A 27,018-nucleotide genomic window follows, 5' to 3' on the forward strand; every position below is an offset into this window, starting at 1 on the left:
ACGTGATTGGCACGCAATTGGCGCACCCGCCTCCAAAGCTCTCAACGGCTGTTTATCTTGGCTCCCTAGGCAACCGCCTAGTTCGCCTGTATTGATGGGCAGCCACCGGATGCAGAGGTGTGATACCATGTGTGTCGTCATGTCACACATGATGGCACACCCTCCTGATGCCGCTGCTCTTGGCTTCCTGCTCCTCTTGCTCCCCCTGCTATGCCCATTCCCCCTCCGCCTGCCCCCCCGCTATGCCTCTGCTCCCTCCGCATGTAATGCCCAAGCCCCCTCCCCAAGTGATGCCTATGCCCCCTCCTCCTGTCCCTACCAACCCTGACCTTGGTCCAGTCCGCCTTGCTGTCCACCTCCCTGTGCTACCCAGACCCACCCAACCCCAACTCTGATGAGGTCCCCACACCCGAAGTGGCACATCGAGCTGCCCCCCACACCTTCTCCCAATCCTTAACCCCCTCTCCCCTCCCAGCCCTGTGTCCTCATCCCCTTCCTGGTTATAAGCCCCTGTCTCCCTCCCAGTTATAAGCCCCTCTCATGAGTAGCTAGTTCAACCTTGGGAGAAAAAGAGCAAATTACTGTTGTTACTACTGTCATGTAAACCTGAAGTAACTCCAAATGACTTCTGTGGAGTAATTTCAGATTTTAACAGGAGCAGAATATCATCCAAGATTTATAGATCTGGGATGGATCATAGTAAAATAAATAATATTTTTATTTATACAATGCTAGCACAAAGCTAACAAAAACCACAGCAAAACTGCACAGTTGTAACAACATGACAGTTGTAACAACAGTAAATTGCCCTTTTTCTCCCAAGATTGAGTGAGCTGCTGTGCTTAATTCCCACAAGGATTAAGGAGTGTTTTGGAATAGTGCTCTATTTTGAAATTTGGCGCTGTGTAGAAAGTGCCAAATTTCAAAATAAGCTATTTTGAAATACACTTGAAATAAGCTATGCAATTCATATCGCTCAAATTTCATATCTTATTTTGAGCTATGGGTGCAGTGTAGATGCATCCTGAGTGCTTTCAAACCTGCCACTATCTAGCATATTTTTCCAGATCTCCTCTTATTATCTAAAATCTGGGTTTATCTACCAAAGATAGTGCCAAAGTCCTACTTTTAGGTTTTTATCACCTCAAACCACTATTTAACCAGTACTAATTAGCAATATATTTAATTGGCCAGTTATGTATATACAATATACAAGTATCCGGTATATTTTTTCTTATATTGATGGCTACCATTTTTTAACATGTCCTTTCTTACTGTGTCCACAGTTCGGCTTCTTCAAGGTGCTTTTTGTTCTAACTGGGAAATGTATGCTGACAGGTGACTATTGCCTTTTGTCCAGGCTCAAGCAGGGGTGTTGGTACAATCTGTATAATGGGGATGCTGAGAGTCATTAACCCAAACTATGAATCCTATACAAGTTGAACCTCTCTAATCCTCTGAACTGTTATTCATGCTTAAATTGGACACTTTACACCTGAGTCTGAATAAAGAATCTAATTATCTTACCCATTACAAAGATAGCTTCCCCAATTATCACCTCTAATATCATTAGCTCACAGACATTTACCTTCCCTCCATCCCTCTTCTGTTCTGAAATTTGATTTGTCCTTTTCATATTTTTTAATTGTATCCTTTGGTGTATATGGTTGTGACAATTTTCTTCCACTATTTGATCCGAGGAAGTGGGTCTGGCCCACGAAAGCTCATCACCTAATAAACCATCTTGTTAATCTTTAAAGTACTGAGTAGTCCTGTATTTTGTTTCTCTAACCTGGGACTTTCTGGTCCATCCGTGGTACAGCAGGATCAGGGATGTTCCTGGACCAGGGAGCTGGTGGCAAGGGGGCCAGTGCTGGGAGTCCTGCCAGGGACAGAAGCCCAGCCAGCCTCGCCCCCCTCTGTTCGTCTCAAGCGGCTCCAGGCTGCGACCCGAGGTGCCCAGGGCCGAGCGAGGCTGCGAAGCTTCCCGGCCGCCTGCTCCCTGCCGCTGCCAGCTTTCAAGTAGCCGTGGGCCAGCAGCGCCCCCTCGGGAGCAGAGTGGGGAGCCGCGCAGCCGGGGAAGAGGATACGATCGAGATCAGAAAAGTCTTCCTGCCGGGCTGTGGAGCGCGCCGTGGGACGGGCATGCTGGAGACACGGGGACCGGCTCCCAGTGCGCCGCACCAGCGTCTCCTTCGCAATCGCTGCCCGGCTTCCTGCACAGCGCAGGGCGCCGCTGCGTTGACTTTCCTGGCGGCGAGCCAGGCTGCGATTTGGAGCGGGGGAGGCGGGAGGTTTCGATTGGAGATTTCGCGACCAGCGAAAGCCAGTTCGGCTACGAGCCTATCTACTCCCACAGCCTTCTCGTGTTGCTCTCTTGGCCGCCAGCCTCGCACCGCCCATCCCGCGGACTTGCCCTCTACTTCGGGGGCTTGCGCTGCACCGCTGCGCTGGGGAGACGCGTTTGCCTGGCACAATGTCTCTTTGCACTGCGGGCCAAGCGGGACCCACGGAGCTGATCTTCTACGTCAATGGGAGGAAGGTAGGTGATGGGGCAGCAGCAGGACTTCGGGCGGGCGGCATTGGCGTGTCCTTAGTTTTGGCCGGTTCTGCTGTGTTTGCAACAGGAGACAGTTCTCCACCTCTCCACTTCCCCTTGTCCTCCAGGGTTCCTGTGTTCTAAAATTGTCTTTAGCTAGCACTTGCACACTACATAGGTTATGTCTATGCAGCAGTTATTTGTGTTACTAGTCTCTACACAGCCAAACCGCTGATTTGAAATTAATTCAAAATAGCAGAGCACTTATTTCGAATCTGGTAAACCTCATTCCAGGAGGAGTAACGCCAAATTTCAAATAGCTATTTCCAAGTAACTGCTGTGTAGACACTTATTTCAAAATAGGGGGCCTCAAGCCTTCCCAGGGTGCCCTAGTGCCCACTCCAGCCTAAACCAAGAACACTCCTCTCCCTTCCCCCCCTCTCCGGAGCCCTTAAAGGGATTGAGTCTGGCCACAGTGCCTGTGCCAGCTCCAAGCCTGCCAGCCCAGAGCCGGCAGTCACTGCCCCTGACCCAGTGGCCCCAAAACATGAGCCAGCAAGCCACTGGCAGCCAGTCCTCCACTGCTCCCCACGAGCAGTCTGCCAGCTCCTAGCAGCCTGCAAGGGCCCAGAGAAGGTGGGCGCCTTCCTGGTCCAGGGCAGAGATCATGGACCTTATTCAGGTTTGGGGGGGATGCCCCCAACATCCATGATCTCCATACTAGATGGAGGAACACGACCATCTATGGCAGGAGAGCTGCCAGCCTGGCCACCAAAGCCCACATGAAAACCCGGGAGAAGGTTTGCATGAAAATTAAGTTGGTCTGGTGAAACCCCCCCCCCCAACCTAGAGCTTCCTCTCCCCCTTCTTCTCCTTGCTTCCCCCTTCCAGCTCCCTCCTCCCAGGTTTCCCCCTCCTCTCTTCTTCCCTCTCCCGCCTCCTTTCTTCAGTCTCACCAGTTTCATCCTCCCCTCCCCCAGTTTTGTTAAATAAAGAGAGTTTGTGTTCATGAAAATATATATATATTTTACTTGACATCAGGAAGGGGGGTTAGGGAGGGATAAGTGGAAGGACCCGAGGGAGGAATGAGGTACAAGCCCCCAGTGAGGCACACCAGGGAGGCTCTTAGGGTGGACGCTCTCCCACAGAGCCTCCTGGATACTGACTGCCTCCTGATGGACCTCCCGGATAGGACCCTGCAGAAAGTGCAGCCAGGCTCACAGCAACGCATCCAAGAGAAGCAACCAGAGTGCCCAGGGGCAGCTCTGGCTCCATGGTGCAGAGTGCTGCGGTGTGCCAAGCGAGGGCAACCAGAGCACGCAGAGACAAAGTAACTCCTGACCTGATGCCCTGACCCACCTGGTTCTGGCCGGTCTTAACAGCGATTCAGTGTCCCCTCAGTGTGGACATGCTATTTTGAAATAGGAAAATGGTATTTTGAAATGCATTATGTGTGTAGACACATTATTTTGAAATAACTTATTTCAAATTAACTATTTTGAAATAAGACATTTTGAAATAATGCTGTAGTGTAGACATACCCTGAGGCTATGTCTACATTGGCGGGTTATTGCGCAAGAATGTCTGTTCTTCTGCAGAGCGTCCACACTGCCAAGAAGATTTACATTACAGCATGGTAAGAGAGGGCTTCGTGTGCAAGAGCTACGCTCTTTTCTAACAGATGTAAGTTCTCAGTGTGGACGCGCAGCAGGGGTTTCTTACGCAAGAAAGCCCTATGACTAAAATGGCCATCAGAGCTTTCTTGCACAAGAGAGCGTCTACACTGCCATGGATGCTCTTGTGCAAAAGCACATCTCGCACATGGCAATGTGGTTGTGTTCCTGCGCAAGTGTTCTTGAACAAGAACCCTTGCACAAAATGTTCTTGTGCAAGAACCCGCCAGTGTAGACATAGCCATAGGCTGTGTCTAGACTGGCATGATTTTGTGGAAATACTTTTAACGGAAAAGCTTTTCTGTTAAAAGTATTTCCTCAAAAGAGTGTCTAGATTGGCACGGATGCTTTTGCGCAAAAAGTGTTTTTGCGCAAAAGCATCCATGCCCACTATAGACACGCTTTTGTGCAAGAAAGCTCCGATGGCCATTTTAGCCATCGGGCTTTCTTGCGCAAAAAATTAAGGTGCCTGTCTACACTGGCCCTCTTGTGCAAGTATTCTTGTGCAAGAGGGCTTATTCCTGAGTGGGAGGATCAAAGTATTTGTGCAAGAAGCACTGAATTCTTACATTAGAACGTCAGTGCTCTTGCACAAATTCAAGCGGCCAGTGTAGACAGCTGGCAAGTTTTTGCACAAAAGCGGTTGCTTTTGTGCAAAATCTTGCCAGTCTAGACGCACCCTATAGTGTTTTGTGTATGTTTTTTGTTTGCAATGAGTTTAAGTAGAACAGGAAGTTAAGAGTGGAAGTTTAGAGTTAGTTTCAGTTTCATAACAGGATCAGGAAGTTAAATATTACTCACAAATGCATTGTGTCTTTTTAAAGCAGTGTGTCTCTTAAAATGAAATTTTTAATCCACATACGTTTTCTGTCATAGCACTTTCTATGCATATCAGTGCAAGGTGCATTTTTTTTGTCTAAAATCTAGAGTATCATGAAAGCTGAAATGTGTTCCACTCCTTCTGACATCATACACCTAAGTGATGTGAAGATTAGAAAAGTAGCTGTCAGTGAGCTTTCTTCTCACTGAGCTTTTTGAATGGCCTTGTCAACAAAAGATTTTCAAAAATCAGTGGGAGAGCAAACACATTTCATGGCCAAACGAACATCCCATAATGCCTCTAGAGCTCTTGTCATCCAGTGTTAATGCTGAGTTATTTGGGGGGGATCATGGCAGACCTGTAGATCATGAATAATGATGCCAGAGGATGGAAGATTTTCAGAAGCACCAAGGGTAGTTAGGAACATCAGTGGCAGTTGGTTGCTGAACTGTTATTTCATCTTTTGAAAATTTCCCCCAGAATTTCATGCATGCAAAAACTTTCATTGAAAATTGTACGCATTTTGCTTAAAATGTACATTTTCTTGAAACATGGTGCTCTGTGTAGGAAGGCAAATGTCACCAATAGCCATGCTAAAATATAATTAATGAAATGGAAGCTACTGGCCTAATAGAATGTTGAGGTAATGGGAATATAATTATTTAAATTAGCTATTGGTTAAACACTATTTTAAGATTTAACTGATTCAAGATAATAGAATAAAGATTCCTCTAATCAGATGGTTATGTAGGAGTTTCTGGATTATGCTCTCACTCCTTGTAGTTTAGTATTCTTCTTTTGTCAGAGACTATTACAGAATGGAAACTGCATTGAGTCAGTTTTATGCTGTGCTGATTGAAGAGAGGAAAGTCCTCCTGACCTGCATAAAATCTGATTACCACTATGTAATGTTTTCTTGGCATGCATAGCTGAAAATATTGTTCATGATTATTATAACAGTCACCCCATTTGAAAGGATGGCAGGGATTATAATTTTGCATAAAGCATTGGGATACTCTGTAGGATGAGTACAGTATAGATACGTAGGAAAAACTAGGAGGAATGGGATTCCTGGCACCGGTTAATGTACGCTTCAGTGTTCATCATATTATGTTAAAATAATAACAAGACTCTATAATCTACCAAGAATATTGATTTCCTTTTTAAATTTCTGAGCTGGGGATGTAGTAAACTCTTCCTGTGTTTGTATTTTAAATAGCTGGCATCTGTTACATCTATAGTCATCTGCACTGTGGAATAGTCTCCGGTCCTCTTCACTGCTACAGGCCATCAGACTGTTCACAATGCTAGGGTTCTGTATATCTTTATATGTATGGGTGTGTCTAAACTACACCCATCCGCCGACAGAGGGATGTAGATTAGGCACATCGCTATTGCAAATGAAGCGAGGATTTAAATATCCCATGCTTCATTTGAATAGAAATGTCCGCTGCTTTTTGCCAACGCAGCACTTTGCCGGCAAAAAGCGGCAGTCTAGACGAGAATCAGTCGACAAGGAAAGCCTTTTCCGACCAATTCTGTAAACCTCCTTGCACAAGGCATAAGGGATAGGTCGGAAAAGGCTTTCCTTGTCCACCAATCCTCGTCTAGACTGCCGCTTTTTGCTGGCAAAGTGCTGCAGCGGCAAAAAGCGATGGTCATTTCTATTCGAATGAAGCGCAGGATATTTAAATCCCCGCTTCATTAGCAATAGTGATGTGCAGGAGTGGCCCGAGGCCAGCTGTAGCAGCTGGCACCCCAGGCAGAAGGCACGATCAGCGCCCCCGCCTGCACAGTCGTCAATGGCCATGACATCATCATCGGGCACCTGGGCCGGTGGTGCCCTAGGTGACTGCCTACTCTGCCTAGGCTCACGGGCTGCCCCTGGCGATGTGCCTAATCTACATCACTCTGTTGGCAGAGGGATGTAGTTTAGACACACCCTATGAAGCTTATGTGCATAGGCACAGTCTCATTTCTGGCACGCTTTACCTTTAAAGGTGTTAAGGATGGATTCCTTTGATGTGGTATTCCTTCCACCACCTTGCATTTGTTTTTATTAAAGATAAGCTGTTCTGAGACTTTCTTTTTAGCAGGAGGACTGTCAGACAAAGAACTTCCAAAGGAAGCAAAAATTCCTACCTCTTTATAAGAGAGGGGGCAAGGGGTGGAGCAGGAGGCGGTGCTGGGGGGAGTCGGCTAAAAACCCAGTTCCCCCAGCACCATCTCTGTGGGGGGCAGGGGAGGTGGAGTCACAGCAGGAAATGGTGTGAGCAGGGACTGAAGCAATCTCCACTTGCACTACATCTGTTGCAGTTCTGCTTTTGAAATGTACAAGACCCCCACTGGGGCTCTTGTACATATCAAAGGTTTAGCCCCTGCGAGACTTCTGCTTTTGAACCATAGCAAGAGCCTGGCTCTTGCTACAGTTCAAAGGTGGAGGCGCCCTTATAGACTGATCAAGTAGTTGATGGAAATCCCATCGACTATTCAAATAGTTAATGAATCTAAATGTAACATCCCCTGTTCCCAAGGGAATTCCCTTCCTTCCCACTTACCCATGCCGCAGCAGGGTGAGGGGTGCGGCAGGTAGTCCAGTGTGCTGCAGCTGCAGCCGAGACTGCTGCCAGTTCTAGCTCTGGCAGCTGCTACACGGCTTGGCTAACGGGACTGCATGGAGCATGGCTGCCTCAGCCAGCAGGGCCAAGTGCTGCGTGGAGTGCTGCTGTCTCGGCCGGCAGGGCCAAGTGCCCTGTTCTAGCTCTAGCCCCAGTTCTAGCTCTGGCAGCCACTACACAGCTAGGTTAGCAGGACCACCTAGAGCACCGAGTGGAGTGTAGCTGCCCCAGCCAGCAGGGCCAAGCGCCCTGTTATGGGCGGCTCTCCTTGCAACCCCATTCTCCTTCCTTCCCTCTCACTGGGAGCCTCCCCCTGGCCTCCAGCTGCTCCCAATAATTATCATTATGCATTATTAAGTGCATAGGAAAATATAAATGTGCAGAATATATCAGATGGGTGTGCTGAAGCTGAAGCCAGGACCACGGTGAGGGGACCACTGGAGCCAGGACCATGGTTAGACCTGTTAACTCCTGCCTTTTTAATTCTGGTGCAATTGAGGCAGAAGGTTTGGACTAGAGAATACTCTTTAACTAGTATTAGCGACTATTTTATTAGTTTTTTAAAATGTGTGTGTGCAGCAGTTTTTCAAATTCTTTTTAAACAGTATGTCCCCCTCCTTTATATTTGCCTGATATACCATGGACTAAAATTACCATAATAAATATGCAAATAGGCAAATAAATTAATTATTATAATGAATATACAAATATTTCCATGCCAGTCCACTTATAGTTTTTGAATCAGTTTGCTGGTCTGTGGTATAAAAAAGGTTGGGAACCACTACTGCTCTGAAGGATTAACCTTAAGTGTTATTGTAACAGCTGGTTTTGCTTATTTCTGCAGATAATAGAGAAGAATGCTGATCCCGAACAAATGCTGTTGTCTTACATTCGAAAGAGACATATCCTTTCCTTGTTGATGCAATTAGGGCACTATCATGCAGATTTTATTCAAGAAAAACTCCTAAGATGGGGGTATGTCTACACTACCACCCTAGTTCGAACAAGGGTGGTTAATGTAATCATTTGAAGTTGCAAATGAAGCCGGGGATTTAAATATCCCAGGCTTCATTTGCATCTTGCCGGAGTCCGCACTAACGGGGATTTAAAAATGGCGGCGCCCGGCAAGATGCAAATGAAGCCCGGGATATTTAAATCCCGGGCTTCATTTGCAACTTCGAATGCCTACATTAACCACCCTAGTTCGAACTAGGGAGGTAGTGTAGACATACGCATGATAATTAGAGCTTCTTAGACCTGAGCAGTTCAATTAAGCAGTTCAATAGTGTGGACCACATTTCAATAGACTGAGTGACTTGTGAACCATCTCCTCTCCCACTTGGGATTGTGTGGCTCCCTTTCCAAAGGTCCATTCATGCTCACATAACATCCCTGTGGCACAGAAAGTAATTGCTTCCATGTAGTTTTAGCTTCTTTTAATTAAATTTATTAGCTGGAAACAAGGAATGAACCAGCTCTTCATGTGACCAGCTGGCTCTCCCCAGACCAGGAAGTATACCACATGCAAGTGAAGAACTGCTGAGAGACATCTTCTTATGTTTTTGGCATATTGGTAACATTTCTACCCTACTCTTTTCTAAAATCAGGAGCAAAAATATTTATGTGCCAATCCTCTGCTCATGGCTATACAAGACAAATAGAAAGATGCTCCCTGCTAATACATACCTGAAAAGCCTTATTTCCAGAGGTGGCTAGGTCCCTGAAGCTCCAGCTGACTTCAAGAGGTTGGTGCTTAATACTTCTAAAATATTAGACACCAGATGACACTGAAAAGAGACATTGGGAAACCAAGAAGTGCTGATTCTGATTTGAATTTTTTTAACTCTTTTTTTCCTGCAATGTTGAGATTGAACAGACACCAATCTCACATGGGTTAGTGTCTGTGGCATTGTTGAAAAATATGGGATTTGGGTGGGTAGGAACAGTCACAGACATTAGGAGGCTGAGCATAGTTAACAAGGAGGGAGAAGACATGAATATGTGAGTAGAAGTGAGAGACACAGAACAGTGATGATGACATCACTGGGAAAGCAAGGAGGCAGATGGTTCAACACTAGATCTGAGATGTAGGCTGCACTGGAATGCAGCTCCTTGACAAAAAGGACAAGAAGTTTAAATTTGATGTAGCATATAGAGAGAGCTAGTGAAAGAACTGGGGGGCCAGCGCAACGCTGAGGAGCAATACCTGTCACTAATCTCTGCTTTTGGAGTTTGCTTTGGCTGTAAATATGAAATGGAATACTTGTCCACATCTTTAAAATCACTTTGCGATCCATGACATTTGTCGAAGCAAAAGCCTCACTCAGTTTACGTGGCTAAACAGACAGCTTTATTGATCAGTAAAGCCAAGTGAGCCAAACGTGGTCCCAGCAGAGCCGGGTCCAGTAAGGCTGGCTAATACAATCAATCCTAGTATCTTTATACCCTTAGCCAAACAGTCTGACGTCAGGGCATCCAATTACAGAAATCCTCAATTAAACTTGGAAAAACAAGGCCTTATCAGCAAGATGGCGGACAGGTACGAGGGAGTACATCTCCTGTCCCAACCAGCCCAACGAACACAGTCCAATAGCCCATTCTGTAGGCCTCTTCTCACGGGGTGACAGAAAGTTCACTCTGGTCTATGTGCCAAAGAGAAAAGCTGAAATGGTTTTTGTTATACAAGATGGCTTCTAGCTAAATATGAAATGGTTCCTACAGCTTCTACACATTCAAATACTATACAGTTAATACTGAGAATTGCAATATTTTAAAACTACTCTGAAATAAATACCTGTTTGTTTGTACTGTTGTGTTACTGCTGAAAAAAAGTCTGTTTAGCTATTTGAATTTAATGAATTGCACTTTGCCTAGGTAGCTGTTTGATTCCCATTTTGTTCATCTGGTTTCCTGCAAGAATGATTTCAACAAACAATGGTTTCCATGCAAAATACATGTATCTTCCCACTGTGTCGTTTCTTTTATTAACAGACTCAAAATAAATCTAAAGGTTTCATTTAGATATTTTAGTCTTTGGCACCCTGATTTTAAAAAGCACATAGCAGCTTCCGTTAAGTTCAGTGGCAACCATTTTGAAAATCTCAGCTCTAAGTACTAGTTCCGGGTGGAAAACTTATGGCCAGAGGGCCGGATTTGCCCCCTGGCTTACCTGGATCTAGCTTGCAGCGAGGCTCGGGTCTTCCTCCCACACTTGAGACCCATGGCAAGTATCTGAGCCTCAGTTGCCACCCCTCCCCCTGTAGGGCTGAAACACAAGCCACAGGCCTCTGCGCTCCACCATGGGACTGGAGTATGAGCACCAGTTCACTCCACTGTAAGGGGAAGTCCCTTGTTTGTTGTGAGACAGATCGGTGAGTTTTTTCTGTTTTGCTTTTCACCTGTGTGTGGCCCTGACTGATTTTTCTGTGGGTCATTGTCCCTTGACAAAAGTATTTAGACAAAGGTATTTAGATTCCTAACTTACTTTGAGGCTCCAATTCAGCAAAGCACTTAACTACACATTTAAGTTACATTTATGTCACCTATGAATCTTGGGCCCTAAATCTTTTCTCCATGTTACACTGTGTGTTGCTGAATTTACCCAAAAATACAGTTCAGCCACTTTGAAACCGAATGCGTAAGCTGTACAGAACTGTTGTTGCTGTCCCACTGGGATATTTACATATCATCGTCTCAGGGCAGGGTGCTCTTTTTTTTTTCAAAGAAAGTTCACAGCTTCCATTTATTTTGTAGTTTTGGTCTTATAATTGAATATTTCAAGTAATGCAAAACTGAGCTTCTGATATATGTGCTATTGCACTTGTTCAGTTACAGGTTCCATATATGTTGACTTCAGGGAGAAGATTGTGCTCAAGCTTTACACAACCTGGAAAACTACTGGAAATAGAACAGAAGCAAAACATGAATGATTAAAACCCATAAGCTTATTTCCTTAATGGCAGCTCTTTCACTCCGTCTCACAGGAACTAAGTACGGTTGTGGAGGAGGTGGCTGTGGAGCCTGCACTGTGATGATTTCCACATATGAACCGGTTTCCAAGAAGATAAGGTATCCATAACAAAAGATCTGGAAAACTGAACAATGAATGTTTATGACCTTTTAAAAATAAATGTGGCTTCACTTACCAAAGGAAATATGGAAATATTGTTTTAAAAAACAAGTGTGTAGATATGGTTTTTTTATATGTGATATTGTATTTTTTAAAAAGCTTCGAAAACATTCTTAGTAATCAATTTACAGAAAAACCAAGAGGTCACTGCCCTGTTAGTTCTAAGTCTATTTAAATGGAAAGACTATGCAGATTGTGTCACCGCTTAGTGATGAGGATAACTACTTTCAGTGACATGCATCCACAGTATGTAGTTACCTAATACCTGATGGATTTCACACCTCCTTCACTGCTTTTCTCTGAGGCTCCATCTACTCTGTCAGGTTTTTGTGGAAGAAGAAATGCAAACGAAGCACTTATTAGCATTTCTCACGCTCTCATTTGCATATTCTCTTCCGATCCTTTTTGCGGAAGAGGTTTTTGCAGAAAAAAACGCAGTGTAGATGGGGCCATTTTGTGCAAAAATCCCTTTTGACTATGTTGCTTGCAGAAAAACACTCTGACCTTTCCTCCTGCCCTCTGCACTGGAGCTCTGCAAATAGGGTGTAAGGTTTAAATGACAGAAAGGGTGGACTATTTATACTCTTGGCCCGTAGAATGTTAGGCTTGAGGCATGTGCAGAGGCCCCTAACTGACAGCTGTTGCATGACCAGGCATGTGACTCCTATAGGGAAACTATATTTCCCTATGCAGAACATGGGACACCAAGTGGGGGAAGGGGGCCTGCTGGCCTTTGGGGCTTTAGCCCCACGGGGGAGGGGGAGCCGCCAGCACTCAGGACTCCAGCAGCTGAAGTTCCGAGTGCCGGTGGCTTCTTGCACACCCTGCCCCACTGCAGGGATGAAGTTCACCCCAGCAGCATGAAGAGTGGGGAGGGGAACCACCGGTGCTTGGGGCTTAAAATTTTATCATTCCAGTTTCACTCAGTATGATGATGGGTGCTTATAGCTAAAGCGATGCAGTAAAAGCTCTTTCTTAATTTACCACAGGATACTCTTATGCTCTATTTAATGTTCTTGATTCTCCTTTAACATCCAAAGACACTGTTCTGCCAATGCCTGTCTCTTACCCATATGCTCATTGCATGGTGTTGCAGTCACCACTGTGGAAGGCATAGGAAGCTCAAAAACCCGGATACATCCCGTTCAGGTAAGAACTTTTTTTTGTTTTTTCTTCCAAATGCCTAGGATTAATTGGCTGTGGTGGTACAACATAGTTATATGAGAGATGATATTGCTCCCACTGCTAAAAGATAGCTGAGGATTCTGGATTTTTAAATGGATTCTGCAGTATAATTCACCGTGTGTGGGGAAGACAGGAAAATATAGTCTTTATGCACACTTAGCTAGCAGATGTCATACATACTGCAAAAACTGCAGGAATCTCCAGTATATTATGAGAACAACCAGTTTGCTAAAAAAACACAGTTCTCAACGATTAACAGAGGGTACATCTACACAGCAGTGTTATTTCGAAAAACCAATATTACTCCAAAATAGCATAGTTCGCGTCTACATACCTTTATTTCAAAATAATGTCGAGATGGTGAATTATGGTAACCCTCATTTCTCAAGGACTAAGGGAAGTTGTAGGAAGAGTGTTCTTCATTTGACTTCCTGCCGTGTAAACAGTGTCAAAAGCTGAAGTAAGCTATTTTGATTTAAGCTACACAATTGACATAGCTGAAGTTGCATAGCTAAAGTAGATGTACCCTAAGAGATGTGTGATCTCCTACCAGTGGTGTCATTTCCTTGAATCCAGAAAGAAAATGGCCAAAGGCTTAAAAAATGGCCAAAGGTATTGACTTTAAAATTCTAGCAAGTCTATGCAGAAAATATTTTGGATTACTTGTCCAGCTAAAAAGCAAAGTATTGTAAAAGGTGCAATGTGTAGTGTTGCTGCTTGTTAAACAGTGCATATAATGTGTGTTCGAGAATACACAAACAGTGAGACTCATTGGGCCAGCAAAAGTCTGATATCTGTTAGGCTATGTCTACATTGTAATACTGGAGTATCCCAAAATAGCTATCCTGTGTCTTAACAGCAAGCTCGTTATTTCAGGCTCACTATTCCAGTGTCCCTGTAAACCTCATTCTACGAGGAGTAAGGGACATTTTGGAATAGTGGGTTATTTTGAAATTTGGCACTATGTAGATAGTGCCAAATTACGAAGTAAGCTATTTTGAAATAAGATCAAAATAAGATACACAAGTTGCATAGCTCAAATTGCGTATCTTATTTCAAACTACAGTGCAGCGTAGACATAGCCTCAGAGGTTGTAAAAAGTCAGACTAACTTTTAAGGGAAACTTTGATAATACAAGTATAAAGTGGTCGACTAAAACTAATTAGAGACTGCCTAGTATAACAGAGAGATGAGATGGGTGAGGTAAAATCTTTTATTGGACCAATTTCTGTGGGTGAGAGAGAGACAGGGAACTCAACAACTTTTCTCCCTTACCAACAGAAGTTGGTCCAATAAAAGGTATCACCTCACCCATCTTAACTCTAAGATCCTGGGACCAATACAGGTACAACACTGCATATCATATTAACAGACTGAGGTATAGACATAGGAACTCAGGAATTGCCAGTCCTGATCAGACCCATAGTCTCTCTAGCCAATGCTCTGTCTCCAGGAGTGGTCACCACTAGCTGCCACAAAGGAAGGTGTAAAAACCTTGACGTAGGCAATTGTGGGATAATCTACTCCCATTGTCCAGCAATCAGATACGCTTGGACTACACATGAGATTACTGTTATTGGTTCACTTTTCACATGAGTTTAAGTTTCTTCTTGAAATATTTCTAAGAGGAAGCATTTAAGTTTGCAACAGCTGTCACATTTTTCATTGTGTTAATTAGGTTAGATCTTACAATCCTTTAAATCATGTTTGTAAATACTGAAATCGGCAGCTTAATTAAGTGACTGAAAAAGGGAGTTTGTTGATGCTGTTCTTTGACAGCAGGGCTTGTTGTTCTGTTCTGTCCTAGGAAAGGCTGGCCAAGTGTCATGGCTCACAGTGCGGCTTCTGCACCCCGGGAATGGTGATGTCCATGTATGCTTTGCTGAGAAACCACCCTGAACCCTCCTGGGAGCAGATAACTTCAGCTCTGGCTGGTTAGTTTGCCTCGCCCCATCAACATTCCATTTTAATATATGAATTAACAAGATAAATAATCTCTTAGGTTACGTCTACACTAGCCCCCAGATAGATCTAGGGAGGCTAATGAGGGTGACTGAAATTGCAAATCAAGCCTGGGATTTAAATATCCCGTGCTTGATTTGCATGTTCCCGGATGGTCGCCATTTTAGAAATTGACTAGCCCAAAGTAACTGCCCGCGTCTACACACGGCAGTGAAACGGGATTTCGATTTAAACCACTAACTCGAATTAGCTGATATTCCTCCTGCAATGAGGTTTACCAGCTAATCCTATTTAGGGGCTTTAAATTGGAATCCCGTTTCACTGCTGCGTGAGGACACGGGCAGTTACTTCGGGCTAGTCAATTTCTAAAAATGGCAACCGGACGGCAACATGCAAATCAAGCACAGGATATTTAAATCCTGGGCTTGATTTGCAATTTTGGTCACCCTCATTAGCCTCCCTAGATTGATCTAGGGGGCTAGTGTAGACGTACCCAAAAGGTACGTTTACACTTGCACCCTAGTTTGAACTAGGGGTGCAAATGTAGGCATTTGAAATAGTCAATGAAGCGGGGATTTAAATATCCCATGATCATTAGCATGATCTCGCCGGCGTGCTAATCTGAATGCCAGCTGTTTCGAACCAGAAAGTGCGTGCCGGGATGCATTAGTTCGAACCAAATCCCTTGGTTCAAACTAATGTTGCTCCTGAGGATTTGTTTCAAACTAACGTGTCCCGGCATGCACTTCCTGGTTCGAAACCGCTGACATTCAGAGTAATGTGCCGGCGAGATCATGCTAATGAAGCACGGTATATTTAAATCCCCACTTCATTGGCTATTTCAAATGCCTACATTTGCACCCCTAGTTCGAACTAAGGTGCTAGTGTAGACATACCCTTATTAAATAAGCTTTTTAGTGATGGTTTCCTTTCAGAAAGGGGGAGGGGGAGGAGAGCAAAGCAACAATGAATTCTGTCTAAAATCTGTGAGGTACCTATAAACTAAACTTCACATCGGTGATGTTGTGATGAATGGAATAACCTCCAGCAGGATGAAATCTTGGTCCAACATTTTCAGAAGTGACTAGTGATTCTGGGCTGTCTCAGTTAGGGTGCCCAACTTGGCATACCTTAAAGGGAGTTGATTTTTGGAGGGTAGTCTCTAAGCGCTTTCTGAAAATGAGGCCCCTTTAAGAGATCTCAAGTTGGGTACCCAAAATCAAGGCAGCCATTTTGAAAATCCTGGCCTTAGATCTCATCAGATATAGGGTTCAGAACATTATCAACCTCAGAACAGTGTCAAAGCTTTTGTGACCATAAGAGAGCTATAAAATAAAAGAGAGACTTGCTATGTCTTCATCTCAAAAATGTGCGCTTTTGGAGTGGGATAACTAATGTGGGTTCACTATCCCAGTGTAAAAGTGGAGGGGAGACAAGATCAGTTTAGTTTTACCATGAGGTAAACTTGGTGGGATCAACCATGAGCAGGAGGAGGCATAGTGTTGACTTTACCTAGCTATCTCATGGTAAACATTGCAAATGTCTCGTCTCCACTTGAGTTTTTACAGTGAAATAATTATCCCATGATAGCTATCATTATAAAAACCCACCTCTGTGTTAGCAAAGCCATAGCCAAACTTGTTTTGGTCCTAGGCCACTGCTGACATTTGATTCACTCGTGCAGAATTACAGCTTCCAGTAATAGACTCCTTCAGCAATTTAGTTACTGCAATAGACTCCTTCCCTAAATGAGCAACTGAGTGCTGAGCTCTTTTATATGGGGGCTGGCTTCTACTGTATTTCACAGATACACCCCTTCTCCTGACATCTCAGAAAGACAAACCTTAATATTACGTTTAGAGGCCATAGAACTTGTTGTACCAATAAAAGCAAGCAGGATCTTATGAGGGGGATAAGGCAAAAAGCCACATTTATTGTAAAGATGATAATAAAGAATAAAGAAAAGATAGAAGCAAACAACGTTGTTTAACTACTTATTCCTACTACTTAACCCTTATACACACACACACACACACACACACACACACACACACACACACACACACACACACACACACACACACACACATATATAGATAGATAGATAGATAATATAATTTAAAACACTCATTCAATCATTCATCCATTCATTCAAGTTCTGTGTATTTGTTATAGTTGCCAGCCTGGAAGTTGCTTGTGACAGAATACTGGCCAGGTATTCTATACACAAGTGATGGGAGTGGGGAGCGAAGTCCTGATCAGATGCGCATCTGAAGCTCCTGGTGGGCTGGCAGCAGAACCTTGGACTCTGACTCCATAGTTTTTTAGTCCAGTTCTTATAGGAATTTCTTCCTATGCCAGTCTATGAGAATTGCTGCATCATGCTGATGTCCAGGGTGGCTGTCAGGTGCTCGTCAGTGATCTCATAGGGTGGACCTCCAGTACTTGGTTTTCTCCACTTGACACCTTTTGGTTGCACTGGCACCTGACGCCTTCTTCAGCCCTTTGTTGCTGCATTCTCAGGCTGGCACATCTCAAAACCATTCATTCATCGTCCAAGCACTCTCTCTCTTACATACATTCCCTAATTAATGTTTCACATACAGTATTTTGTATAATAATAACTTTACATATACAAGAGTTGTAGTTACAAAAGTTTCTGGGTGGTTATTTCTTAAAACATTCTCTGAGTGCTGAATTAGTTACTGTTATAGTTACAATGTTTCACTTTGTGATTAGAGTTAATTGCTTCACAATGGTTTGAAGAGAACGGGTGTCAATTATGTAACAATGTCCTTAGTCAATTACAGGGCTTGGCTCCCAGAGCAGAGTTAGTGGCTTGACAATGCATTGTTGCGATGTATCGCTGCAATGTCAAGGTCAAGCAGCCCCTTGCAATAGCTTGAGCATGCCCTGGGACACAGAGAGGGGAGCTTTTTCTGGCTACATAGTATTATATTCTTAACAGTTCTAAGTTACATGACCTAATATTACATTCCTAACAAATTATATTCTAAAGGGGCAATAATTATAAATCTAAACATTTAACAATCTTAACAAATAATAAAATAATAATTAATAAATCTAAACACTTATATGCTTATGCTACTTCACAAACTTATGCTACTTAGACTTTAAATTGTGGGGAACAAATTATGGGGAGTCACTTCCACTTGGGGGAATCATTTTTAATACTTTAATATGTCATCCCTACAAACTAATCGTTCACCTATTTTCTGGTATCAGGTAACTTGTGCCGCTGCACTGGGTACAGGCCAATCTTAGATGGCTGTAAAACCTTCTGTAAGGTAAGCAGTGGGAATGATGGGAATCAAAAAGTGTTCCTGTTCAACTGCTTTGAATATTTGTTCTAAAACAATTTTATGGGGACAGTGAAGCATGGATTACTGCGTATTACAATATGTAAACAACCCAAGACCATTGTGAATTTAAATACACATCCAATCTTTTTTTCTGTCAAGGATTGTTATCAGTCCTTTCCAGTGTTGGAGATCAGCCATTTCTCAGGGCCTGAGCCAAAGTTCATTGCAGTCAATGAAAATGTTTTCATTAACTCCAGTGAGTTGTGGATCAGGCCACTAGCCACATAAACCTGTTCTGTAACATTTAGCCCAGATATACAAATTGCAGAGAGGCAAAGAGTATTATAAAAATCTGTTTCTACATATTAGCTGTTCATAAGGGGTCCAAATCTTCCTCACAAAGATAGCTTAATTGCATTCAGTTGGGAATATTTGTGTGATTGAGGTGAGGAGACTTTGGTCATCGTTAGTCATGGCATTGCATGCATAAAACAAAGTTAAAATAAGTTTTGAACTAAAAGAGGTGGTTATATCAATATGTTTTAATTACATAAAGTTTGCTCGGGCTGCCAGCAATTTATATAATTTTCCCTAAGAAACACAGAAAACTTTATTTAATGGAGAACTTAAAAAAAAAAACATTTTGGAAAGAAAAATATAATGCCTTGAAACATTAATATTTGCAAATTTATTGAGCCCAAGCCATATGTTCTATTAATTAGATATTACTGTTTTAGGAACCATCTTGTTGTCAAAGTAAAGAAAATGGGAAATGTTGCCTGGATCAAGAAGACAAATTGAAAGAAGAGGAGGTGAGTGTAATTGTTTTTTCTCCCTTTTTAAATATAAAACTTGCAGTAGGTGAAAAGCATTTCACTGCTTATTACTTGTAACTATAGTATATGCAAAGTATTATGCCAAACAGCCACAGACAAAAAAAAAAAAAAAAAAAAAAAGAAAGACAAAGCAACAGGCACTAATGGAATCCCCACTGAGATATTCAAAGAGGGAGGGCCATCCCTGCTGTTGTACCTATACTTCCTCATTCTGATGATCTGGAGAGAGGAGACCATAGTCATTGAGCATCTTTAAGAAGGATGACAGAACGGACTGTGGAAACTACCAATCTCCTTTCTCTCGACCTCAGATAAAATTCTCATCTGAGCCTTTCTGAACCGTCTCCTTCCACTGGCTGAAGAAGTCCTTCCAGAGTCACAATGTGGCTTCCGACCTGGGGGAGGAACAACCGATATGATCTTTAATGCCCACCTAATACAAGAGAAGTGTCGGGAGCAACATCAGCCTCTGGATATGGCATTCTTTGATTTAACAAAAGCATTTGACTGTCAACCGGGAGGCCCTCTGGAAGATCCTGCAACACTTTGGTTGTCCACCAGAATTTGTCAGTATTATATATCTCTTACATGACAACATGCCTCTTCAATCTGGGCCACTTCAGAGCCAAGACCAAGACCACAATAACATCAGTGGCAGAACTCCAATATGCTGATGATGCCCAGGTCAGTGCCGCTTCAGAAAACATGTTGACGTTTTCACCATGGCCTGGAACTGACTCTCAGTGCACGAAAGACCAAGGTTTTCTTTCAGCCAACACCCACCATACCATTATTCGAGCCAACCATGATGGCAGATGACCAAGTGCTGAAGAGTGTCAACAGCTTCTCTTATCTCGGAAGCTATCTGTCCAGCAATGCTGACATTGACAATGAAATCTGCCATCAAATCTCCAGTGCCAGTGCAGCTTATGGACATTTATGGAAGTGAGTCTTTGATAACCATGACATCAAGATGCAGACTAAGACTGATGTCTACAATGACGTAGTCATCCCACCGTTGTTGTACGGAACTGAAGCCTGGACTCCCCATAGACAACATATTAAAGATCTGGAGAAATTCCACCAAAGGTACCCGAGGAGAATATTGGGCATCACATGGTAGGACTGACAGACCAACATTAGTGTGCTTGCAGAGGCTTCCACTCACAGCATTGAGGCAATAATCGACCACAGGCAGCTAAGATGGTCTGGTCATGTGGTCAGGGTGCCTGACACACGCTTGCCTAAACAGATTTTCTATACTCAGCTGAGGACTGGGATGAGGTCTTGTGTTGGGCAGAAGAAGTGCTACTGGGATGTTCTTAAGAATACCTTGGCAAAATGCGGCATTGACGTTGACATCTGGGAGAGGCAGGTGAAGAATTGGGTAACCTGCAGGATCACCATCAAGAACGGTGCCCAACGCTTTGAGGTCAAGTGACGTCTCCATGAAGAAGATCAGAGACCCCGACATAAGGACCATGCCTGGGCCCATATTGGCGCTGCTGGTGTCAGTGCCACTGGAGATAGAGATGTCACATGCAGCCACTGCCAGAGAATGTTCCTTGCCAGAATTGGCTTAATTTCTCATCTACTCACTCAACAGTTATATGTGTCCAAGGGGAAATCTTACTCAATTCAAGGGATCCCAGAGAGATTCTTAAGCTCTGATCCTGCAGTGACCATTGTACTAGCAACCCTTGTGGGTTCAGGGATTTTTCTTCCAGGATTTGTTCATAAAGTTTGCCTCAAAACCTGAATCAGAAGCATAACACTAATGCTATGTGAAAATTCCTATCAATATGAATGGTTTTTATTTTATGCAGACTTCCCTTTAAAAATCTGTCCTGAGTGTCCGTTAGAGGAGTGGGGGAAATATGGAGCTGTCTCTCCGTTCTGTGGTTGAACAGAAGGGCCCACTCCAGAAGGGCCAGGGAAGCTGTCTAAGCTGTGTGAGACTGCCTTTCTCCATTTCTTCCACCACAGCAGCCCCCATAAATACGTGACAGTTTATTTAGCATCTAATCCAAAGGCAATTAGAGTAATTAGAAAGACTCCTGCTGACTTCAGTGGGCTTCAGATTAAGTCCTTGTGATTCTTTTCTTTTTTTTTTATAAAGAATGAATTAAGTAAAAAGTTGTTTGTTTGTTTGTTTATATGTTTAAGATTTCCACCAAGCTGTTTTCCCCAGATGAATTTCAACCCTTAGACCCTACCCAGGAGTTTATCTTTCCACCAGAATTGATGGTAAGTAGAACTGCTGTTGATCTATGCACATGCTGTAACATTTGTAATGTTTACATGCATTTTGGTACTCATTTTAATGTGCCATCCAGCAGTGGCATCGTTCCATCAGGAGAAACATCACATATTTTCAGACAGATCTGCAAAGATCTCTGATTTTTAAAAATTCTGTGTTCATATTTATATATAAAAACTACAATCAAAAGATGCAAAGTCTGGTACCTAAAATGTAGGGAATTAAGGTTGCCTGTGCAAGTCATGGAGCTGCTGGAGTTTCTCAACAAAATAGCTGAAACAATTTTTTAGTCTCCATGCAGCACTAAGCCTGGGATCAGTTGTGCGGCACTGCCCCTTTGAAATGCCACAGTGGTGTTTCAAAGGGGCAGCACCGTGGACCCCAGGTCAGCTGGAGTGTCCCCAGCTGATCCCGGGCTCTGTGCTGCTCTTCCCCTTTGAAACTCCGTGGCAGCGTTTCAAACGGGCAGTGCCGCCCTATCAACTAATCGAATAATCGATGCAAACATGCATCGATTAATCGATTAGTGAAATACACACTACTTAGCATCCTTAGTTGTTGGGCAAGATTGCATTTGCGTGGTGAGCTTGAGCTACCAGCCAAAGTGCATCCTTGCTGCTCTTTTTAGTATGCTGGATTGATCAGTGCTAGCGCATGTCTGTCTAGCCTGCTGGGAAGCACTTTCCCAGCTGTTGAACAGACATACCCGGAGTCTCCTCTGTAACATTTGGAATGACTGATTGCAGATTTTAAAATTAAAATAGACTGAAGTTCTACCATCATTAAGGAAAAGTGTTTTGTTTCCTGTTTAATACTTTTAGCCTGTTTTAAAGTACCATATGCTGCTAGGATAATATCCAAATAATAATCCTCCCTAGTCCTTTGGTTCAGTGAATCCTAAAGACAGATATCAAAGTCCTACTTACTCAGTAAGGGTATGTCTACACTACAGCGTTATTTCGAAATATTTAATTTCAAAATAGTTATTTTGAAATAAAGCGTCTACACACAAAATGCATTTCAAAATAGCTTTTTGCTATCTCAAAATAGTGCGTCCACAGTGATTGGATGCTGAATCGCATTTAAGGCCAGCCAGAACTGGTTGCGGCAGGGCATCAGGTCAGAAGTTACCTTGTAGCCAGCACAGCCAGTAGGGCACACTGGGTAGGACTGGAGGCCCCCTCTTTCGAAATAAGCATCTACACAGCACTTATTTCAAAATAGCAGTTTTGAAATTGGCACTATTCCTCGTGGAATGAGGTTCACCAGTTTCGAAATAAGCGCTCCACTATTTCGAATTTATTTCGAAATAGCAGTTGGCTTGTGTAGACGCTAGGAAAGTTATTTCACAATAACGACTGTTATTTTGAAATAACTTTGCTGTGTAGACATAACATAACTAATTGGTGACTTATGAAGTATAGTTGAAAGCCTTAGAGTTGTTTAAAATTAATTGTCCATTGATTTCCAAGGTGCAGGATCCAGTCCTACATCATAAGTTGCAGGTTATTCAGTATAAATCCTGTTTGCTATAAAAATGCTGAGTCAGTTTTAGGCCTTTTATTCATGAAGCATAAATTTTCTTTCTGTGCTAAGGGCCAGCATGGGGCTTATACACTATTTAAGTTCCACTTTAGCCCAGTTTTGAGGGTTTTCATGTGACTTCCATGGTTAAAGAATTCTTTTGGCTCCTATTTCAGTGCCCTATTCATTAGACCACTGCTGCCTCTCTGAAGCTCTGAATATTAAATCTGCGTTGTTTCCCCTGTAGACAATGGCCGAAAAGCCAAAAAGAACGCTTGTTTTCCAAGGGGAGAGAACAATGTGGATTTCTCCCACTAGCCTAAAGGAACTTCTGGAGCTGAAGGCTACGTACCCCAAAGCACCTCTCATTGTGGGCAACACCAGTGTGGGTATGTAGAATCAGAGCTCACCCTGTTACGTAAGTGCCAGTGTATGTATAGACAGCATTTACAATTGCTTGTGTGGTTTTTCTCCTTAAAATACGGCTCAACAATGACAGAGTCACAGTTGTGGAATGCAGCTGTCTTCCTTTTCTCTAAATCTCATTCTACCCTATAGGACCTGAAATGAAATTTAAAGGCATGCATCATCCAATTGTCATCTCTCCTACAAGGATCCTAGATCTGAATGTGGTGAGATACACAGACAAAGGTAGGCAGACACTACTTTTTCCCTTTGAAACACAAGCAGATTTTGCTGCATATAATATTGATCCATTCCCTAGAGGAGAAGGTGTGAACTGTTCGACAGACAGTCTGTCTCCAAGAATGTTTATACTTGCTTGTGATTGTTTCTGCAAATCATCCCTGAAATTCATGGATCAGAATGGCTGTGATCCCTCCTCCAGATACATGATACATTAGCAACAACGTGGGTTTATTTAGATTAGGAATAAAGGTTGAGCTTAAACTGGGGTAGCTAGTATGTGTTAGCTAACCCTAAACCTAGCCATGAACCAGGATGTGTCTACACAGCACCTTAAACTCGAAATAAGATACTCAGTTTGAGCTGCGCAAATTGTGTATTTTATCTCAAATCTATTTCAGAATAGCTTATTTTAATATTTGGTGCGGCTACACAGTGCCAAATTTCGAAATAACGTGCTATTTCGAGACATCCCTTAACCTTCATGCAATGAGGTTTACTGGGATGGTGAAATGGTGCGCCTGTCATTTCAAAATATTTTTTGAAATAATGGGTAGCTTGTGAAGATGCGGGGAAGATATTTTGGGATACCTCTGGTATCCTGAAGTAGCCGTGCAGTGTGGACATACCCCCGATGTCTAGTGTAGACATGGATTAACACCTTTTACCTCAATTTAGCTGTCTGAGATCAGCTCTAGGGGGAGTGTAGAATCAAAGGTATCGACTATTTGTCCTCCCATGCCTGCTTCTAGAAGGGACCCTCACCATGCAGATATTCTCCGTACTACATGGAAGAGGTGGGATGTCAGCCATTCCTGCAGCACCTCTCCCCTTTCTCTGCAGACCCAGTGTTCATATGGGGGGGAAAGATAGGAGACTGGTTGGGCCAGGGCAAGGAGTGAGCAGACTGGGAAGGGCACCCATTGTTGTCCCCACACACTCTGTGGTGACTTCATGCAAGGCTCTTGCAGCACTTTATAACATGAATTAAGCCTCCCAAACTCCGTGTGAGGTAGATAGTAAATATCCCCAAGAGTAACTGAGACAGTGGGACAAAGACCAGCAAACCAAGGCAGAAAATGTAAGCAACTTGTGCATAACCATAGAAGGACTCTTTGTGAGAGCTGGGATTACAGTTTGGGAGTTCCTGGCTCAGAGCATTAGACCGTCTCTCTCTCTCCATTTTCAGATGTGGTTAGCTTCCACCCTTGACAAAGAAGGATTCTCCCATCGTTTCTAAAGACTTTTATCCTTCCTAATTTAATTCCAACTTCCATATTCACATTTTGAATCTGATGCAGTATTTGTTTAGTTTTGTAAATTAAAGAGTACCACACGCCTTATTCCTATCCACATTCTAATGAGAACTAACTGTAAGAAAAAGTCACTGCGTAAGTACAGTCTGGACATAGAGTAATACCATGGCTGTGGAGCAAGTCTCACATTTTACTAAGTATAATAACTTGGTTTCAGGACTAACCATTGGAGCTGCCTGTAGTCTGGCTGTACTGAAAGATGCCCTGACAAAAATAGTCACAGAATCTCCAGGAGAGAAGACACAGATTTTCCGTGTTCTCTTGCATCAGTTAAAAACTTTGGGAGGACAGCAGATCAAAAATGTTGCCGTATGTTTTCTATTATTGCAGTATCAAGTGGATGGGTTAGGGTGCATGGAATTGCTTCTGTTTCTGCATAAAATTTGTATTCACAGCTGAAATCATCTCTGTGTATAAAAAAATGTTTTGATGACAGAGTGACATCATCTGCACCCTGCCTCCTGCCTCAGCTATGCAGCCCCTCCTGCCTCAGGAGCCCTGACTTCGTGACCGCTCCGTGAAATGGAACCCACTCGCCCCCTGGAGCAGCATCTGCCTGCCTCTGGGCCCCGCCCCCAGCCTGTCCGGCCTACGTACCAGCCACACAGCTTTTGCTCTGTGCGGCCTGCGTCCGGCCATAGCGCTTGGGGGCCATGCTGCAGGTCTCCCCTCGAGTGAGCAGCTCCAGTATGTGCTGGTGACCCAGGGCCAGGCCCCTGGCCAAGGCACACTCTCCTGGGCCTGCTGCAATGTGGGCAGGTCTTGGGCACACCGCACAGCTGGCTCTTTGGGGACGGCATGGATACGCTGCACCTTGGCCACTTCCCTGGGCTTGTCACGAAGCAAAGCTGCCTGAACAAAACTGCTTTACACAAACCCCAGCAGGCCCATCCAGAAAGGCTGGACTGAGCCCAAGCACGCAGCTCGATGAATTGGGGGGAGGGGCCAAAGTGTGTGTAGGGAGGGACGAAGAGGGATAGAGTGTATGTGGAGATGGGTGGTGTGGTAAGGGGGTGAGCAGGATATAGGAATGGAGGTGGGGGATGGGCAGTGTGGGGATGCAGAGGGGCAGGGGTTAAGAAAGAATGGGGGTGCAGGAATGGAGGATGGAGGTGGGGTTCGGGATGGAAGGAGGAGGATGGGCAGTGTGGGGTTCGGCGGCGGAGGGCTTGGGGTGATGAGGATGAAGGTAGGGGTAGGGATGGCAGAGGGTGTGGGCTGTGGGCTATAAGGACTAGAGGTCCAGATTACCCCACCCGGCCCTCTTCCTGTGTGACCCAAATATGGTTCTCGGTAGCGTGCGGAAGTATAAAACTGGGGCTCCCCCATGATTCCATGTCTCTCCACTGTGCCCTTTCTGCTTGGAGCATGTCCCAGCCCTGTGGTGGGAGCTCGCTTGCCAGCTGGAAGGGCACATCTGGAGCGCTGCCGCCCTGTGGAGATGGGCAGTCACTGGGCGCGGTGAGCGGGGATTCCCCCCTACCTGGCCACTCGCACATAACCCAGCCCCTTCCCCTCGCTAGCGAGCTGGGTAGCCAGGAGCGCCCAGAACAAAGGGGATTCCTTTGGAGCTGGTCCCCGTTTTACTGATTGCGTTTGGTTTTCATTTACATGTGAGGCCCACAAGCCCGCAGAGCAGGGCTGGGCAAGATGCAGCCCGGGGGCCGAATCCGTCCCACCTAACACTTTGATCCAGCCTGCAGACTGCATCTGGCTGTTTTCCATTTATATCCTGCTGCCTGTGCCACCGAATTTCCAGGCAGTGGCTATGGCAGCTGGACCCTATTTACATGCTGGAGGTTCCCAGGGCTGGCCCCACAAGCCCTATAAATAGCCGCAGCAACCCTGGGTGGCTTTCAGGAATGGTAATGGCAGGGCAGCAATTTAAAGGGCTCGCAGCTCCTGGCTCTGCCTCTACCATGTTGACTGGGCGGCACCTGGGGTTACTGCAGCTATTTAAGGAGCTCCAGGTCATGTAGTCACAGCAACCCCAGCTGGCTGCCACACAATGCAGTAGTAGTGGGGCTGGGAACCCTTTGCTGTGTTTTTAATTCAAAGCCTACAGCCCCAGAGGGGGGTTAGCGAGCATTGCGAGCGGGGGCACAGTCCCCAGTCGACTTTTAAATGAATTTTGTCACTAACTGTCCGTCTTATGACCTTTGATTCTCACGCTGTACTAACACATACA

At 44.2% G+C, this 27,018-nt stretch overlaps 1 protein-coding gene across 3 annotated transcripts in view; it reads left to right on the plus strand.

Moving 5' to 3' along the window:
* The first annotated feature begins 2,145 nt into the window (after window positions 1–2,145).
* The window catches only part of AOX1 (aldehyde oxidase 1), an 85,255-nt gene continuing 60,382 nt past the window's right edge, over window positions 2,146–27,018 (plus strand). The window contains exons 1-11 of one of the 3 annotated variants that reach the window (XM_075934287.2): window positions 2,477–2,542; window positions 8,495–8,597; window positions 11,613–11,718; window positions 12,820–12,928; window positions 14,772–14,898; window positions 18,173–18,234; window positions 18,987–19,061; window positions 21,252–21,332; window positions 23,117–23,258; window positions 23,428–23,520; window positions 24,988–25,139. In XM_075934287.2, the coding sequence (XP_075790402.2) occupies window positions 2,477–2,542; window positions 8,495–8,597; window positions 11,613–11,718; window positions 12,820–12,928; window positions 14,772–14,898; window positions 18,173–18,234; window positions 18,987–19,061; window positions 21,252–21,332; window positions 23,117–23,258; window positions 23,428–23,520; window positions 24,988–25,139 (1,116 nt within the window). Of the gene's footprint in view, window positions 2,543–8,494; window positions 8,598–11,478; window positions 11,719–12,819; window positions 12,929–14,771; window positions 14,899–18,172; window positions 18,235–18,986; window positions 19,062–21,251; window positions 21,333–23,116; window positions 23,259–23,427; window positions 23,521–24,987; window positions 25,140–27,018 lie in introns of all 3 variants that reach the window. The other 2 variants (XM_089779886.1, XM_089779887.1) reach the window with 2 other exon arrangements.

The sequence above is a fragment of the Pelodiscus sinensis genome, chromosome 7 (assembly GCF_052426305.1).
Source record: "Pelodiscus sinensis isolate ZL-2025 chromosome 7, ASM5242630v1, whole genome shotgun sequence".
Taxonomy (NCBI): Eukaryota; Metazoa; Chordata; order Testudines; family Trionychidae; genus Pelodiscus; species Pelodiscus sinensis.